Source organism: Eurosta solidaginis, chromosome 2 (genome assembly GCF_040869045.1).
Source record: "Eurosta solidaginis isolate ZX-2024a chromosome 2, ASM4086904v1, whole genome shotgun sequence".
Lineage (NCBI taxonomy): Eukaryota > Metazoa > Arthropoda > Insecta > Diptera > Tephritidae > Eurosta > Eurosta solidaginis.
Window position 1 is genome coordinate 71892859 of NC_090320.1, and position 18976 is coordinate 71911834.

The window sequence follows — 18976 nt, forward strand, 5'->3', positions numbered from 1 at the left end:
TGTGAGTAAAAAGAAACTTAATGTTGCCTACAATAACATTGCTAGATACGTTTACGGGCTGAATAGACTTGATCACGTTTCCTGTTATTCTGCAAAGTTGCTAGACATTTCTTTTGACAACCTTTTAAAGTTTAGAACACTTATTACCTTGCATAAGATAATCTACACGAAGGAGCCTTATTACCTATATCGAAGGCTTCAATTTCTTCATTCTACGAGGACAATGGTTCTTGCACATGTTAATTTCTGAACGCCAATTCTTCGTTACTTCGATCCGTCTTTGGAACTCCCTTCCAGCCAGAATAAGACAAATAAGTAATGCACTGCATTTCAAGAAAGAATTAATCTTGTTCTTTAATTGACTCACCTCTCCTTCTTCAACTGACTCTCTTTACTGACCTTCTATCCGTTTTTCTTGCCACCTCCTATTTCCTCAAAGCATAGAACCAAATATTATTACTGTACTACCTACCCTTGCAATGTCCCCTTTATTCTTATTTCTGTTCTGTGTCCCTAGGCTAAGCTCTTTAAAACTTATTGTAACCATTAATTGTAATGTGGAACCAACGCCTCTAACACCCCTTTCCTTATGGTCCACCCCTGTTGAAACGGCAAGTTTCCTTGGACTCCGGTTAGAGGATATTGATGACAATTTGTGATCGGTCGCGGCTATTAGGTGGGGCGAGCATTGCTACAACAACAACAACCATTAAGTCTTATTTTACAAATTATCTATTTTGTTTATCTAAGTTATTGAAACATTTTTTGAATTTTCGCCTTTGTTCTGTCACTGTTCTGACTAGCACTATAAAATAATTTTGTCAAATTGTTGTGTTAGGAAAAAATTTAATAAAGTACAAATACAAAATACATCGAAAACACTCCCCAAAACCATTCGGGGCGAATCTTTGTCGGTACAACAAGAACAACATATAATTTCGATGCTATGGAGGCGCCAAAAAATAAATATGAAGTGTATATTATATGAATCCAAAATTTTGCTGTTGCATCTAGAAAACTTTTTATAGTAAAATGCTTCAGTGGTGTGTATAGTTCCGAGACAGAGAAAATATTCTATTGTTTATGCGCAGCAGGTTTTTGGAATTGTTTAATTATATTTCTCTTCTAAATCTATTTTTGTGGCTTGTGCATAAAAGGTGTAATAGTTTCTACGTTGCCTACCCTTTACTCTCGTAGCCTTAGTTGTTTCCTGCTGATTATGAAATTTTAAATGAAGCAATAAATTGATTTCAAATGCTTTTATTGCTGCAAGCATATTTTAACCACAAACTTAAACTATTATGCCATTTTATTGACTACAGCCTGATGTAGCGAAGAAATTTGTGTCGCCCAACCGTCCACGGCATTATATCGTGCCGCATTACTATTCTCTTTATCAAGTTGCAGAACTTGATTCATTTGATCGATGCGTCCTTGAATTGTACTGAAAAATAAAGAAATTTTAGTACAAATAGGGAAACAAATATGTTCATATCTCTTTTTATTACTTGTCTAATATGCACGAAACCAGCAAACTTTCAACTTCCGCCGCTTCAATTTTTAATTTCGTCGCTATGAATGGGATTCCAATATTTTTATATGGTCGTATCAATTTTATTAAAACCTGTGTGCGTATATTTCTTAACAGATCTTCAATATGTTCCCGTATAAAAGGGTCATCCATGATACTTTTGTGATTAGTTTTTAATATAGACTCAAATTCTGTAATATCGTTGTTTTGATATGAAATAACTAATTTCGTCATTGCCACAATTTCAGGATCTTGTTTATAAGGTTTAGCTTCTTGAGAATCGAAAGGATTTATACCGGACTTCATTAACCTAGATGAAACGAAATTTTACCAATTATATAATTTTGTCGAACAAATCATTGTGAATGCATAGAGATGTATATAAAGGGGCTGTTTGAGCGCAACACGCGGCTCTATACCTTCTCAGCCTATTCAACACAATTGCCGACCACGCCTATATATACGCTTCCCAAGGCCGTCGGTTCTATGTACAGGAGCGACTCGGGATTTTTCCCGACCAAGGACTGCCATTTCAGTGTAACCCCATTTAAATTGTTGCGTCCCTCCCATAAATTGTCATCCTCCCAGCAGCTCCTTGCAGCAGGACTGTTCCATATTCTCTCGCTCCGGGAAGGTATCGAACCCAATCTGGGTCCCTTCTCCTGACCCCGGTCCTGAGAAATGGTTTTGCTGCATCTGCCGGAAAAGAATCTTTTTAGGAGAGCGTGCATTACGCAAGGTCATTGAATCCGCCTTGGCTCGCAACTAACGCATCAGATTGCTTGTGGATCAACACAAGCGGGCGAAATGGGAGGAGCACGTAAGCGGTTGTAACCTCTCTGCCGGTGTAACTTTGGTCCACTGTAATGTCCCTATCGAATCCGTCTAGGCACAATGACAAAGTTTCCATCGCCTTTGGCGACAAAGTGCTGTCGGATGTGAAAAAATGCGCGAGCGCTTTCTGCCGACAATACATGTAAACATGAGTTCAGCGCGTCACCAAATACCATCACCGCCAAAGAGGTTGAGGATGCCATCGGTCATGCTAAACCATCCAAAGCAGTGGGCCCAGACGGCATAGCCATGCCGATGCTTAAAAGCCTAGGGAAAGAGGGTTTCAAATATTTAGCACATGTCTTCAACCTGTCTCTTTCCACCTTTGTCATACCCGAAAATGGAAAATGGCCAAGGTGGTCCCGCTACTAAAGCCTGGGAAACCAGCTAACATAGGAGTCATATCGCCCGATACCTCTCCTATCGCCAGTAGCCAAGACGCTTGAAGCCATTTTGCTCCCCTACCTCCAAGCAAATTTGCAGCTAGCCTGTCATCAGCATGGCTTTAGAAAACTCCATAGCACCACCACCGCGCTAAATGCCATTAGCATCAGATAAATTGTGGTTTAAATCAGAAGCCCCACCATAGAACAGTACTCGTAGCGCTAGACCTATCAAAAGCTTTTGATACGGTCAACCATGGCACGTTACTGCAAGACTTGGAAGGGTCTACCCTTCCCCCATCTCTTAAAAGGTGGACCGCAAATTATCTGGGTGGTCGGCAGGCATCGGTGCAATTCAGAAACGAAATATCAAAGCCAAGAAGAATTAAACAAGGGGTTGTTGTTGTTGTTGTAGCAATGTTTCGCCCCACCTAATAGCTGCGACCGATCACAAATTGTCATCAATATCCTCTAACGGGAGTCCAAGGAAACTTGCTGTTCCGACAGGGGTGGACCATAATGAAAGGGGGTGTTAGAGGCGTTAGTTCCACATTACAATTAAAGAAATGGTTGGTGTCATGTGGGGACACATTGTAACCGGGGCATAAATTTTGTATGTCAGGGTTGATTCTGGATATGTAAGAGTTTAACCTGTTACAGTATCCAGAACGAAGTTGAGCCAGAGTGACTCGCGTTTCTCTGGGGAGTATGCGTTCCTCTTCCGCAAGTTTTGGGTACTGGATTCACCGGGCAATTCCCGGCATAAAGGTCCAATGCCTGTTTTTGGAGTTCACCAAGGACCTGCCTATGTTTTTTTGCTTCATACGGCTTAGTTCTCAGGTGCCGTATTTCCTCAAAATGCTTACGGAGATGACCCCTTAAGTCCCTAGGCGGTGCTGGCTCATCAATCAGATGTCTGTTTGGATGCCCAGGTGTCTGGGTATTCAACAGGAAATGTTTGGTTAGCATCTCATTTCTCTCCCTGATGGGGAGTATTCTCGCCTCATTATGTAGATGGTGTTCTGGGGACATAAGAAGACAGTCCGTGGCGGCTCTGAGCGCAGTTTTTTGGCAGGCCTGTAGTTTTTAGGCTTGGCGACCATATAGGGGACGCGTAGCACGCAAACGGCTGGCCAATTGCTTTGTATGTGGTAATGAGCGTTTCTTTGTCTTTTCCCCAAGTACTGCCAGCAAGGGATTTGAGGATTTTATTACGGCTCTGGATTTTCGGAACAATTGCGGCTGCGTGCTCACCAAAGTGTAGATCCTGATCAAACGTCACACCCTAGATTTTGGGGTGTAGGACAGTCGGTAGCGTAGTGCCATCGACGTGGATGTTCAAAATGGTCCACATTTGGGACGACTAGGTTGTAAATTGGGTCGCGGATGATTTATTCGGTGATAATGCCAGGTTTCGCGAGGCGAAAAAACTGGAAAGATCAGGGAGGTAGCCGTTTATTTTGTTGCAAAGCTAATCGATCTTTGGGCCCGGGCCTGTGGCCATTATTGTGCAGTCATCGGCGTAAGAAACGATAGTAACTCCTTCTGGTGGTGAAGGTTGTTGTTGTTATTGTTGTAGCGATAAGGTTGCTCCCCGAAGGCTTTGGGGAGTGTTACCGATGTAATGGTCCTTTGCCGGATACAGATCCGGTACGCTCCGGTTCCACAGCACCATTAAGGTGCTAGCCCGACCATCTCGGTAACGATTTGTGTGGCCACATTAAACCTTCAGGCCATCCCTTCCCTCCCCACCCCCAAGTTCCATGAGGATCTTGGGGTCGCCAGAACCTCGTCTGTTAGTGAAAGAGGATTCGCCGCGGATAGGTGAGGTTGACAATTGGGTTGGAGAAGCTATATATTGCGCTGGCAACCTGAAGGGTTGCGCTACACAGCCCCTTGAATCTGGTATTTTAGTCGCCTCTTACGACAGGCATACCTACCGCGGGAATATTCTGACCCCCTAACCCGCTGGGTGCGAAGGTAGTTTTGATATGTAAAAATTAAACAAAAGTGGGGATAGGACACCACCCTGAGGCACCCCTTGTTTAATTCTTCTTGGCTTTGATATTTCGTTTCTGATAAGATAATTTGCGGTCCACCTTTTAAGACATGGGGGAAGGGTAGACCCTTCCAAGTCTTGCAGTAACGTGCCATGGTTGACCGTATCAAAAGCTTTTGATAGGTCTAGCGCTACGAGTACTGTTCTATAGTGGGGCTTCTGATTTAAACCACAATTTATCTGAGTGCTAATGGCATTCAGCGCGGTGGTGGTGTTATGGAGTTTTCTAAAGCCATGCTGATGACAGGCTAGCTGCAAATTTGGTTTGAAATGGGGGAGCAAAATACCTTCAAGCGTCTCTCCTATGTTAGCTGGTTTCCCAGGCTTTAGTAGCGGTACCACCTTGGCCATTTTCCATTTTTCGGGTATGACAAAGGTGGAAAGAGACAGGTTGAAGACATGTGCTAAATATTTGAAACCCTCTTTCCCTAGGCTTTTAAGCATCGGCATGGCTATGCCGTCTGGGCCCACTGCTTTGGATGGTTTAGCATGACCGATGGCATCCTCAACCTCTTTGGCGGTGATGGTAATTGGTGACGCGATGAACTTATGTTTACGTGCGTGTCTGTTGGCCCTCCGTCTATTTTTGTCGACCGTAGAATTCATTATGTATTGTCGGCAGAAAGCGCTCGTCATTTTTTCGCATCCGACAGCACTTTGTCGCCAAAGGCGGTGGAAACTTTGTCATTGTGCCTAGACGGATTCGATAGGGACTTTACAGTGGACCAAAGTTTACCTACACCGGCAGAGAGGTTACAACCACTTAGGTGCTCCTCCCCGCTTCCCAAGGCAGTCGGTTCTATGTACCGGAGCGACTCGGGATTTTTCCCGACCAAGCAATGTCATTTCAGTGTAACCCCTTTTAATTTGTTGCGTCCCTCCCACAAATTGTCATCCTCCCAGCAGCTCCTTGCAGCGGGACTGCTCCATATTCTCTTGCTACGGGAAGGTATCGAATTCAATCCGGGTCCGTCTCCTGACCCCGGTCCTGAGAAATGGTTTTGCTGCATCTGCCGGAAAAGAATCTTTTTAGGACGGTCATACTCTGTTCAGTGTGTCTCGTGTAAGGGATGGTTGCATCGGACAGGTTGCTCTGGGCTTGATCCCAAAACCCGACGTCCACGTAACTTTTATAAATCTTTTGTGGCTCCTTGCTGTTCACGTCCAAGGGCGTCCCGTAGTCTACGCCTTTGCACCCCCCCCCCCCCCCCCCCCACTACCATCCAGCAGCCCAGCTGCTCAGCAAGCCACAACTAGTACCCGCTGCTGCTCGCGCCCCCGCGGCGCCAACAACTCAAACAGCTGCTACCACTCATAACTACTATCTTCGTAGTAGAGTCGGTAGCAATGTTGAGCATCAGCCCCTGCCCCCGTCTTCTCCCCCCCCCCTCCTCTTTTCCGGCAGCAATCGTGTAGGTCAGCGAAACAGACTCTTAGTCCCTAACCCCGTTTGCACCGTTTGCCAGCATAGAAGATATATGTTTGCGACATCCGCCCAATGCAGCTCCTGCCACTTTCCTAGATGTTCTGGTCTCCGCGACGGCAACCCCCCGACGGGTTCCATTGCGCCATGTTGCCAGGTCGCAAACCCCAAACTACCGGGTACCCCAATCTACCGGGTACCCCAATGCTTGCCCAAGGACGCCCAGTCCCAGGGCCACAACAGCAGTTGCGTCCTGGCCTTCCTCAACCCAGGCGTAGTCACCCGTCACTTAGCCCAGAGTGGCGACGGCTCCCCCTATGCACTTCAGAATTCTGCAGTTAAACTGTAATGGACTAACTGGGAAGATCACGGAGATAGTCGATTTCATGAAGCGGCACAACATCCGCATTGCTGCGATTCAAGAGAATAAACTCACAGCAAGATCTGCACTGCAAACCTGTTCTGGGTTTAATGTCCACAGAAAAGATCGCATGAGCGAAATTGGAGGCGGCCTCGCGTTTATCATACACCACTCTGTGCAATATCATATATTTGATCCTGGCATCGACCGCAGGGACAATGTCTTAGAACGTCAAGGCCTATCTGTCCTGTCAGGCGATGCAAACCTTGAAATCATCAACATCCCTCTTGCCACCTGTTGCCCCAGTGGATACCACCCTAATATTAGCGCCTTACTCACTGGCAACAATCGCATTATCTTAGGCGACTTTAATGCCCTCACGATCTATGGCATTCAAACTTGCGGGCGGACAGTAGGGGTGAGATGTTGGCGGATCAAATAGAAGAAACGACGTTCTGCACAATAAACGGCGATGGTAACATTGGCATCCGACCACCTGCCTATACTTATTTCGCTCGAGCGTCCCGCCGACTTCATCGTAGCAGAAAAACTCACTTTCATTAACTTTAAAAAAAGAAAGTGGGACGAATACAAATCTTTTACAGACAACCTCTTTGCTGCCCTCCCTATCCCGACTGATGCCCGCTAAGGGGAGCATGCTTTCCGCAAGGTCATTGAATCCGCTTCGGCACGTTTCATTCCCGAAATTCTGCCCCACTTCCCGGCGGAGGCCGCAAATTTAGCGAGAGAACGTGACCTTATAAGACAGCTCGACCCAGGCGACCCCCAAATAAGGGATATAAACCAACGCATAAGATTGCTTGTGGATGAACAGAAGCGGGCGAAATGGAAGGAGCGCCTAAGAGGTTGTAACCTCTCGCCGGTGTGGGTAAAATTTGGTCCACCGTAAAGTCCCTATCGAATCCGTCTAAGCACAATGACAAAGTTTCCATTGCCTTCGGCGATAAAGTGCTGTCGGATTCGAAAAAATGCGCGAGCGCTTTCTGACGTCAATATGTAATGCATTCTACGGTCGACAAAGATAGACGGAGGGCCAACAGACACGCACATAAACATAAATTCAGCGCGTCACCAATTACCATCACCGCCAGAGAGGTTGAAGATGCCATTGGTCACGCTAAACCATCCAAAGCAATGGGCCCAGACGGCATAGCAATGCCGATGCTTAAAAGCCTAGGGAAAGAGGGTTTCAAATACTTAGCGCATGTCTTCAACCTGTCTCTTTCCACCTTTGTCATACCCGAAAAATGGAAAATGGCCAACGTGGTCCCGCTACTAAAGCCTGGGAACATAGGAGAGTCGTATCGTCCGATATCTCTCCTATCGCCAGTAGCAAAGACGCTTGAAGCCATTTTGCTCCCCTATTTCCAAGCAAAGCAGCTAGCCTGTCATCAGCATGGCTTCAGAAAACTCCATAGCACTACCACCGCGCTAAATGCCATTAGCACCCAGATAAATTGCGGTTTAAATCAAAACCCCCACCATAGAACAGATCTCGTAGCTCTAGACCTATCAAAAGCGTTTGATACGGTCAACCATGGCTCGTTACTGCAAGAACTGGAAGGGTCTACCCTTCCCCCATGTCTTAAAAGGTGGACCGCAAATTATCTGGGTGGTCGGCAGGCATCGGTGCAATTTAGAAACGAAACATCAAAACCAAGAAGAATTAAACAAGGGGTGCTACATGGTGGTGTCCTGTCCCCACTTTTGTTTAATTTCTACATATCTAAGCTACCTTCACCACCGGAAGGAGTTGCAATCGTTTCCTACGCCGATGACTGCACAAAAATGGCCACAGGCCGAGGCCCACAGATCGATGAGCTTTGCAAGAGAATAAACGGCTACCTCCCTGATCTCTCCCGTTTTTTCGCCTCGCGAAACCTGGCATTATCACCGACTAAATCTTCCGCGACCTTATTTACAACATGGACGTCCCAAATGTCGACCATTTTGAACATCCACGTCGATGGCACTACGCTAACGACTGTCCTACACCCTAAAATCTTGGGTGTGACGTTTGATCAGGATCTACATTTTGGTGAGCACGCAGCCGCAATTGTTCCGAGAATTCAGAGCCGTAACAAAATCCTCAAATCCCGCGCTGGCAGTACTTCGGGAAAAGATAAACAAACGCTCATGACTACATACAAAGCAATTATCCAGCCGATTACGTGCTACGCGTCACCCATATGGTCGCCAAGCCTAAAAATTACCCACTGGAAGAAGATACAGGCCTCCCAAAATACTGCTCTCAGAATCGCCACGGGCTGTATTCTTATGTCCCCAAAACACTATCTGCATAATGAGGCGAGAATACTCCCCATCGGGGAGAGAAATGAGATGCTAACCAAACAGTTCCTGTTGAATACCCAGAAACCTGGGCATCCAAACAGACATCTGATTGATGAGCCAACGCCGCCTACGGCGCTTAAGGAGTCATCTCCGTAAGCATTTTGAGGAAATACGGCACCTGAGAACCCAGCCGTATGAGAACCCAGCCGTATGAAGCGAAAAATACGCTTCCCAAGGCAGTCGGTTCTACGTACCGGAGCGACTCGGGATTTTTCCCGACCAAGGACTGTGATTTCAGTGTGACCCCATTTAATTTGTTTCGTCCCTCCCACAAATTGTCATCCTCCCAACATCTCCTTGCAGCAGGACTGCTACATATTCTCTTACTCCGGGAAGGTATCGAACCCAATCCGGGTCCGTCTCCTGACCCCGGTCCTGAGAAATGGTTTTGCTGCATTTGCCAGAAAATAATCTTTTTAGGACGGTCATACTCTGTTCAGTGTGTCTCGTGCAAGGGATGGTTGCATCGGACAGGTTGTTCTGGGCTTGATCCCAAAACCCGACGTCCACGTAACTTTTATAAATCTTTTGTGGCTCCTTGCTGCTCACGCCCAAGGGCGTCCCGTAGTCTACGCCTAAGCGTATCCCCACTACCGTCCAGCAGCTTCGCTGCTCAGCAAGCCACAACAAGTACCCGCTGCTGCTCGCGCCCCACGGCGCCAACAACTCAAACAGCTGATACCACTCATAACTACTACCTTCGTAGTAGAGCTGGTAGCAATGCTGAGCATCAGCCCCTGCACCCGTCTTCTTCTCCCCCCCCTTTTCTGGCAGCAATCGTGCAGGTCAGGGAAACAGACTCTTAGTCCCTGCCTCCGTTTGCACCGTCTGCCAGCACAGAATATACAGGTTTGCGACATCCGCTCAATGCAGCTCCTGCCTTGGGTGGTGCCACTTTCCTAGATGTTCTGGTCTCCGCGACGGCAACCCCTCGACGGGTTTCATCGCGCCATGTTGCCAGGTCGCAAACCCAAATCCGGGTACCCTAATGCTTGCCCAAGGGCGCCCAGTCCCAAGGCCACAACAGCAATTGCGTCCTGGCCTTCCACAACCTAGGCGTAGTCACCCCTCACTTACCCCTAGAGTGGCGGCGTCACCCCTCATGCACTTCAGAACTCTGCAGTTCAACTGTAATGGACTAACTGGGAAGATTACGGAGATAGTCGATTTCATGAAGCGGCACAACATCCGCATTGCTGCGATTCAAGAGACTAAACTCACAGCAAGATCTGCATTGCAGACCTGCTGTTGTTGTTGTTGTAGCAATGCTCGCCCCACCTAAATAGCCGCGACCGATCACAAATTGTCATCAATATCCTCTAACGGGAGTCCAAGGAAACTTGCCGTTTCAACAGGGGTGGACCATAAGGAAAGGGGTGTTAGAAACGTTGGTTCCACATTACAATTAAAGAGATGGTTGGTGTCATGTGGGGACACATTGCAAGCAGGGCATACATTTTGTATGTCGGGGTTGATTCTGGATAGGTAAGAGTTTAACCTGTTACAGTATCCAGAACGAAGTTGAGCAAGAGTGACACGCGTTTCCCTGGGGAGTATGCGTTCCTCTTCTGCGAGTTCTGGATATTTTTCTTCAAGTACTGGATTCACCGGGCAATTCCCGACATAAAGGTCCGACGCCTGTCTATGGAGTTCACCAAGGACCTGCTTGTGTTTTTCCGCTTCATACGGCTGGGTTCTCAGGTGCCGTATTTCCTCAAAATGCTTACGGAGATGACTCCTTAGGCCCCTAGGCGGTGCTGGTTCGTCAATCAGATGTCTGTTGGGATGCCCAGGTTTCTGGGTATTCAACAGAAACTGTTTGGTCAGCATCTCATTTCTCTCCCTGATGGGGAGTATTCTCGCCTCATTATGCAGATGGTGTTCTGGGGACATAAGAAGACAGCCCGTGGCGATTCTGAGAGCAGTATTTTGGCAGGCCTGTAGTTTCTTCCAGTGGGTGGTTTTTAGGCTTGGCGACCATATGGGTGACGCGTAGCACGTAATCGGCTGGCTAATTGCTTTGTATGTGGTCAAGAGCGTTTCTTTATCTTTTCCCCAGGTACTGCCAGCAAGGGATTTGAGGATTTTATTACGGCTCTGAATTCTTGGAACAATTGCGGTTGCGTGCGCACCAAAATGTAGATCCTGATCAAACGTCACACCCAAGATTTTGGGGTGTAGGACAGTCGGTAGCGTAGTGCCATCGACGTGGATGTTCAATATGGTCGACATTTGGGGCGTCCATGTTGTAAATAAGGTCGCGGAAGATTTAGTCGGTGACAATGCCAGGTTTCGCGAGGCGAAAAAACTGGAGAGATCAGGGAGATAGCCGTTAATTTTATTGCATAGCTCATCGATCTTTGGGCCTGGGCCTGTGGCCATTATTGTGCAGTCATCGGCGTAGGAAACGATTGTGACTCCTTCCGGTGGTGAAGGTAGCTTAAATATGTAGAAATTAAACAAAAGCGGGGATAGGACACCACCCTGTGGCACCCCTTGTTTAATTCTCCTTTGTTTTGATGTTTCGTTTCTGAATTGCACCGATGCCTGCCGACCACCCAGATAATTTGCGGTCCACCTTTTAAGACATGGGGGAAGGGTGGACCCTTCCAGGTCTTGCAGTAACGAGCCATGGTTGACCGTATCAAAAGCTTTTGATAGGTCTAACGCTACGAGTACTGTTCTATGGTGGGGATATTGATTCAAACCGCAATTTATCTGGGTGCTAATGACATTTAGCGCGGAGGTAGTGCTATGGAGTTTTCTGAAGCCATGCTCTCATCAGCAGACCTGCTCTGGTTATAATGTCCACAGGAAAGACCGCGAGAGCGGAAATGGAGGCGGCCTCGCGTTTATTATACACCACTCTGTGCAATATCATATATTTGATCCTGGCATCGACCGCAGTGACAATGTCTTAGAACGTCAAGGCCTATCTGTCCGGTCAGGCGATGCAAATCTAGAAATCATCAACATCTACATCCCTCCTGTCACCTGTTGCCCCAGTGGATACCGCCCTAATATCGACGCCTTACTCACTGGCAACAATCGCATTATCTTAGGCGATTTCAATGCCCACCACGACCTATGGCATTCAAACTTGCGGGCGGACAGTAGGGGTGAGATGTTGGCGGATCAAATAGACGAAACGACGTTCTGCACAATAAACGGAGACGCCCCCACACGTATGGTAGGAAGCTGTCATAGCTCGCCAGATATCTCAATCGTGGGCGCAGAACTCGTAAATTGCGTCAACTGGCAGCCGATGGTAACATTGGCATCCGACCACCTGCCCATACTTATTTCGTTCGAGCGTACCGCCGACTTCATCGTCACCGAAAAACGCACTTTCATAAACTTCAAAAAAGGAAAGTGGGAAGAATACAAATCTGCAACAGACAACAGCTTTGCTGCCCTCCCTATCCCGACTGATGTCCGCCATGGGGAGCGTGCCTTCCGTAAGGTCATTGAATCCGCCTCGGCACATTTCATTCCCGCCGGGAGAATTCCCGAAATCCAGCCCCACTTCCCGGCGGAGGCCGCGAGCCTAGCGAGGGATCGCGACCTTATAAGACAGCTTGATCCAGGCGACCCCCAAATAAGGGATATAAACCAACGCATCAGATTGCTTGTGGACGAACACAAGCGGGCGAAATGGGAAGAGCACCTAAGAGGTTGTAACCTCTCTACCGGTGTAGGTAAACTTTGGTCCACCGTAAAGTCCCTATCGAATCCGACTAAGCACAAAGACAAAGTTTCCATCGCCTTTGGCGATAAGGTGCTGTCGGATGCGAAAAAATGCGCGAGCGCTTTCTGCCGACAATATATAATGCGCCCTACGGTCGACAAAGATAGACGGAGAGCCAATAGACACGCACATAAACACAAACTCAGCGCGTCACCAATTACCATCACCGCTAGAGAGGTTGAGGACGCCATTGGTCGCGCTAAACCATCCAAAGCAGTGGGCCCAGACGGCATAGCCATGCCGATGCTTAAAAACGTAGGGAAGAGGGTTTCAAATATTTAGCGCATGTCTTCAACCTGTCTCTTTCCACCTTTGTCATACCCGAGAAATGGAAAATGACCAAGGTATCGTCCGATATCTCTCCTATCGCCAGTGGCAAAGACGCTTGAAGCCATTTTGCTCCCTTATTTCCAAGCACATTTGCAGCTAGCCCCTCATCAGCATGGCTTCAGAAAACTCCATAGCACTACCTCCGCGCTAAATGTCATTAGCACCCAGATAAATTGCGGTTTGAATAAATATCCCCACCATAGAACAGTACTCGTAGCGTTAGACCTATTAAAAGCTTTTGATACGGTCAACCATGGCTCGTTACTGCAAGACCTGGAAGGGTCTACCCTTCCCCCATGTCTTAAAAGGTGGACCGCAAATTATCTGGGTGGTCGGCAGGCATCGGTGCAATTCAGAAACGAAACATCAAAACAAAGGAGAATTAAACAAGGGGTGCCACAGGGTGGTGTCCTATCCCCGCTTTTGTTTAATTTCTACATATCTAAGCTACCTTCACCACCGGAAGGAGTCACAATCGTTTCCGACGCCGATGACTGCACAATAATGGCTACAGGCCCAGGCCCAAAGATCGATGAGCTATGCAATAAAATAAACGGCTATCTCCCTGATCTCTCCAGTTTTTTCGCCTCGCGAAACCTGGCATTGTCACCGACTAATTCTTCCGCGACCTTATTTACAACATGGACGCCCCAAATGTCGACCATATTGAACATCCACGTCGATGGCACTACGCTACCGACTGTCCTACACCCCAAAACCTTGGGTGTGACGTTTGATCAGGATCTACATTTTGGTGCGCACGCAACCGCAATTGTTCCAAGAATTCAGAGCCGTAATAAAATCCTCAAATCCCTTGCTGGCAGTACCTGGGGAAAAGATAAAGAAACGCTCTTGACCACATACAAAGCAATTGGACAGCCGATTACGTGCTACGCGTCACCCATATGGTCGCCAAGCTTAAAAACCACCCACTGGAAGAAACTACAGGCCTGCCAAAATACTGCTCTCAGAATCGCCACGGGCTGTCTTCTTATGTCCCCAGAACACCATCTGCATAATGAGGCGAGAATACTCCCCATCCGGGAGAGAAATGAGATGCTGACCAAACAGTTTCTGTTGAATACCCAGAAACCTGGGCATCCCAACAGACATCTGATTGACGAACGAGCACCGCCTAGGGGCCTAAGGAGTCATCTCCGTAAGCATTTTGAGGAAATACGGCACCTGAGAACCCAGCCGTATGAAGCGGAAAAACACAAGCAGGTCCTTGGTGAACTCCATAGACAGGCGTAGGACCTTTATGTCGGGAATTGCCCGGTGAATCCAGTACTTGAAGAAAAATATCCTGAACTCGCAGAAGAGGAACGCATACTCCCCAGGGAAACGCGTGTCACTCTTGCTCAACTTCGTTCTGGATACTGTAACAGGTTAAACTCTTACCTATCCAGAATCAACCCCGACATACAAAATGTATGCCCTGCTTGCAATGTGTCCCCACATGACACCAACCATCTCTTTAATTGTAATGTGGAACCAACGCCTCTAACACCCCTTTCCTTATGGTCCACCCCTGTTCAAACGGCAAGTTTCCTTGGACTCCCGTTAGAGGATATTGATGACAATTTGTGATCGGTCGCGGCTATTAGGTGGGGCGAGCATTGCTACAACAACAACAACAAGCGAAAAATACAAGCAGGTCCTTGGTGAACTCCACAAACAGGCGTCGGACCTTTATGCCGGGAATTGCCCGGTGAATCCAGTACTCAAAGAAAAGTATCCAAAACTCGCGGAAGAGGAACCCATACTCCCCAGGGAAACGCGTGTCACTCTTACTCAACTTCGTTCTGGATACTGTAACAGGTTAAACTCTTACCTATCCAGAATGTGGAAATAACGCCTCTAACACCCCTTTCCTTATGGTCCACCCCTGTTGAAACAGCAAGTTTCCTTTGACTCCCATTAGAGGATATTGATGACAATTTTTGATCGGTCGCGGCTGTTAGGTGGGGCGAAGCACTACTACAACAACAACAACAACATCAAATTATCCGCAATACCTTCGATGAGTGTTTAAACAGATTTGGTATTTGTATGTGGAATAAGGCACCGAAACATATAAAACTAGATAGATTAAAGATGTCAAATAGTGATATACAGTCAACACTTTTGTATAAAACTATTCTATAACGGCAACGTCCCGAAGACATGGATGTGAATGAGTTATGTTATAAAAGGAAGTTTTATTCAAATTTTTTCACCTCACTCAGCCACCTACCAAGTAAGTCGATTACCTCTTATAAGTACTTTCCTAGGTATCGTATACATGGACACAGTATCGAGGTAAGATCACTCATGTCAAATTTTGCTCCGACAATTTCAAACTTCTTTGATTCGATTTAAAGATTTGCAGCTCTTCGCACTTCTAAGTTCCAATATAAAAATTCCACAAAAAATATATTTGATTTTGATAATATTGCATTCCGCTAATAAATTGGCTTCTATAAAAAGTAGCAGTAAAGAGTAGTTTCCCTCGATACTTGTTTGGAATCAATTCCTTGATTCTTTTGAGGGGAGATTAAGGGAGTGTTGCTAGTATGGACAATTATAACACATGGTACCAGCCCGATTGGCTCAGGAAAGAAACACTTGCCTACCGCCGGAAGAATTCTAAGCACCTTAACCAACTGGGAAATCTCACAAATTGTCCTTATCGTTACAATAACGCTCGCTTATCGTTCACAACTTTGAAAATAGTTAATTTAGTTTCTGTGAATAAGAGTTAAAAAAAAAACTCCCTGTAAATAGTACGGTTATCAAATGCAACTTCATACAGCCGCTAATGGCATTCCCAGTAATTAGGTAAATTCCCGAAGGCAACAGTATCCAATTTAGCAGTGTATTCATAAAAGATCTTTTTCTCTACTTACATGTTCGCCAAAACTAAATATTTTAAGCACGTTGTGCGTCGTGGGGAGCCAGATTCATCATAGTTTTTGAATGCTTCGAAGAAATCAGTATGCGCTTTTTCAAATTCCCCTTCTCGCAAATGCATTTTTCCGCCGCACTCACGTATTACGCCCATTATAAGGGGATGAGGTATTGCCGATTTAATATGCAATGATTGTTCATACAAAGCTTTTAGTTTTTTATTGTTTTTCTGCACCGTATACATTTGAATTTCTAACGCATAAACTTCCAGCAATTGCGTCCCCTTCTTCAAATCATCCTCACCATCATCTGTTTGACAGGATTGGTGTAATTGTTTAAGTATTTTTTGTAACTTAATAAAATCGCCAAGATCAAAGTAAAGTTTTCCCAATTTGGTGTTGGTTTTGAACCAAAGACGATCATTTTTGGCATCCTTCAACGCATCCAGTGTGGTTTCATAGAACTTTTGTAAGATTTCCATCTAGAATAAAACGTGTGTAATTTGAAAATTTATGATAGTTTCTACCTTTAATATGACTTACATTTTTGGATGTGGAAATATAGTCCAAGATGGAGTTGATGGATTTTTCTGAGTGATTACGCGTAACAGCACTTTTAATGTAAGTCAATAGTAGTTTGTATCTTTCCATCATTTCATTATAATTATTCTATAATACAAGTATTTATTAAAATGTTGGGGAATTCTTCACTTCATCCATATAATTACCAATTTAAAATTTATCTTGATCATTTGCTTAAGCGCCTTGAATCCCCACTCTCCTTTTTCACCTCCTTCCAGGTCAAGCACCTTTTGAAACGAAGCCAGCGCTCCATTAGGATTATCTTCCTTTAGCGCTTTACTATTGTAATATTGGTTTTCGAGATCCACATCTGGTTCGGAGTTGCTATCCTCTGAATATTCCTGCAGACACTTTACCGGTTATTGGCCAACTAGGATCTGCATGGGAAGGCCCACAACAATTTTTAATTCCGCTAAACTTACCAATCCATAATCTTCGTCGTCTTCGCACATAAAATCATCCTCATTATCGGACATTACAGTAATATAGTAATCAAAATGATAATTCTTCGAAACGAACGCGTTTACTCAATTATTTCACGGCACACAAACTTTTTATTTAAGAAAAGTTCTTAATTTTGCAACACTGAATAGATGACAGCAAAAAAGATATGATCCCGTACTTTCATGGCGAAACGATACAAGGTGGCAGCATGGAACAGCTGATTATACACTTTTTTTATTTGATTTGATACATCAACTTCCGGCGCAGTACGTTTTTGACATTTGTCCATCGAATTTACAAAAACAAACCCTGCAAAAACACTCCACGTCATTTGACTAGTCATTTGACCGTCATTGTGCGGTCACGGCCCTTGTTAAATTTTAGTCACGTTTGCACTAGCAAAAGTAGATTTTTTACATTTTTTTCCCATTTCGTACCTATTTATGTGATTGTGCATTCCGCTCCCACTTATAGGATGTGGGCATAGTACTGTGCTGCTCACACACGTCACAATGCTCGTCAAATGGCGGTCATATTCTCCGTCATTTCACTCTACATTTTCGAGTCATTTGACAATCAATTTTACTGCGGTTTGCCATTTATATAACCGCCATATAACAGAATTTTACCTGCAGATTTACTTTACCCGGAGCAGCCATATGAACAAAATATGAACCAAAAAAATTGATTTTCAATATTTATTATTTTCATTATTATTATATATGTACATGAAATTGGAACTTATATTAATAGAGTTTATATAAAAAATAAGTAAGTAATTTAATAATAACTAAACTCGCTTAATTGGTTTTTGTTTTCCAATTGAAATCTTTTCTAAGCGAGCAGAAAATAATTTTAAGCTTTAGAAAAAACTCCAATTATTTGAATCAATTTACTCAACAACAGATTCGATTTACTCTTTTTTCAGATCAAGAATATTCAAAGGTGTCGTGGAATCCGATTGCTGTCGTAATTGAATTTTAAAGTAATAAAGTAAAGTAAAATATGAATTTAAAAAAGTAGGACTAGTAATTGAGTCAGACTTATTATTGTTCTAAATCTAATCATTCAAGCAATAATTCTGAAACCCTAGCAGGAGTATTGATTGGTTGCAAATCTAATTCCAACAGCAATCGTATCACGACATACCTTATTATATATGTACATGAAATTGTTACTTAAATTAATACAGTTGATAAAAAAGAAAAGTAAGAATTTTAATAATAAATAAACTCGCCTTATTAGTTTTTATTTTCCAATTGAAATCTTTTCCAAGCGAACAGAAAATAATTTTAAGCTTCAGAAAAAACTCCAATAATTTAAATAATCTACAACTTAAAGCTTAGTAGAAATTCAGATTAGGTTTACTCTTTTTTCAGATCAAGAATATTCAAAGGTGTCGTGGAATCCGATTGCTGTCGTAATTGATGAACTTAAAAATGTACGGATTGTAATTGAGTCAGACTTATTATTGTTCTAAATCTAATCATTCAAGCAATCACCCCTATTATGGTTGTCAACGTCAACTGTCGCTTCGTATCAATATCAACATCACGTCGTATCAATATCAGCGTCGCGTCAATACAATTCTGGTATTTATTTCGTCAATGTATTGACGTTGACGTGTTATCGATGATTTCAAAGCAAAACTACGATCCTTATACTTTTGACAATTGTTTATTTTCAATTTGTTGTGCATAAAAAGTGTTTAAGTTTTGTTTAAAGATTTAAAGATGTTTTTTTACGAAAGTTCGAGCTCAAGCGATGAGGAGAGGAAGGAGATGTTGCTCCTCAGAAGAAGCGAAATGCGCCAAAGATCTCAAATATTTAATTTGCCAGATACGAAGTGAGTACCATAACTGCTCATTGCAATTTCTATTAGTGCACAAGCGAAAATTACACGCTAAATATAAAGAACTTCTTTCTAAACTTTTGTGAAGATATTAGTGGATGATTAATTTTCCCATTTCCCAAAAACGATTCTACATCCTAGAGCGGTGTGTACTAATGGAAAATATAA

At 44.5% G+C, this 18976-nt stretch overlaps 1 protein-coding gene across 2 annotated transcripts; it reads right to left on the reverse strand.

Annotated features, from left to right (window-relative positions):
• Positions 1-1244: 1244 nt before the first annotated feature.
• Positions 1245-17126, reverse strand: alien (COP9 signalosome complex subunit 2 alien). 2 transcript variants are annotated; one of them, XM_067769558.1, is made up of 6 exons: positions 16935-17126; positions 16659-16853; positions 16474-16599; positions 15931-16412; positions 1509-1841; positions 1245-1444 (listed from the first exon to the last, which is right to left on the reverse strand). In XM_067769558.1, exons 1-6 carry the CDS (start codon positions 16986-16988, stop codon positions 1300-1302), a joined length of 1335 nt encoding a protein of 444 aa, XP_067625659.1. In that variant the 5' UTR covers positions 16989-17126; the 3' UTR covers positions 1245-1299. The 2 variants fall into 2 exon arrangements, with proteins under 2 accessions (XP_067625659.1, XP_067625658.1); XM_067769557.1 differs by having other exon boundaries at positions 16659-16862.
• Positions 17127-18976: the final 1850 nt, after the last annotated feature.

Excerpts from the sequence above, each read along its gene's own strand:
- alien (XM_067769557.1), bottom strand. The coding sequence starts at position 16,988 with ATGTCCGATAATGAGGATGATTTTATGTGCGAAGACGACGAAGATTAT. Across the intron at positions 16,600-16,658 it reads TCAAGATAAATTTTAAATTG|AATAATTATAATGAAATGAT; the intron begins GTAATTATATGG and ends CTTGTATTATAG. Across the intron at positions 1,445-1,508 it reads GTTTCGTGCATATTAGACAA|TACAATTCAAGGACGCATCG; the intron begins GTAATAAAAAGA and ends TTTATTTTTCAG.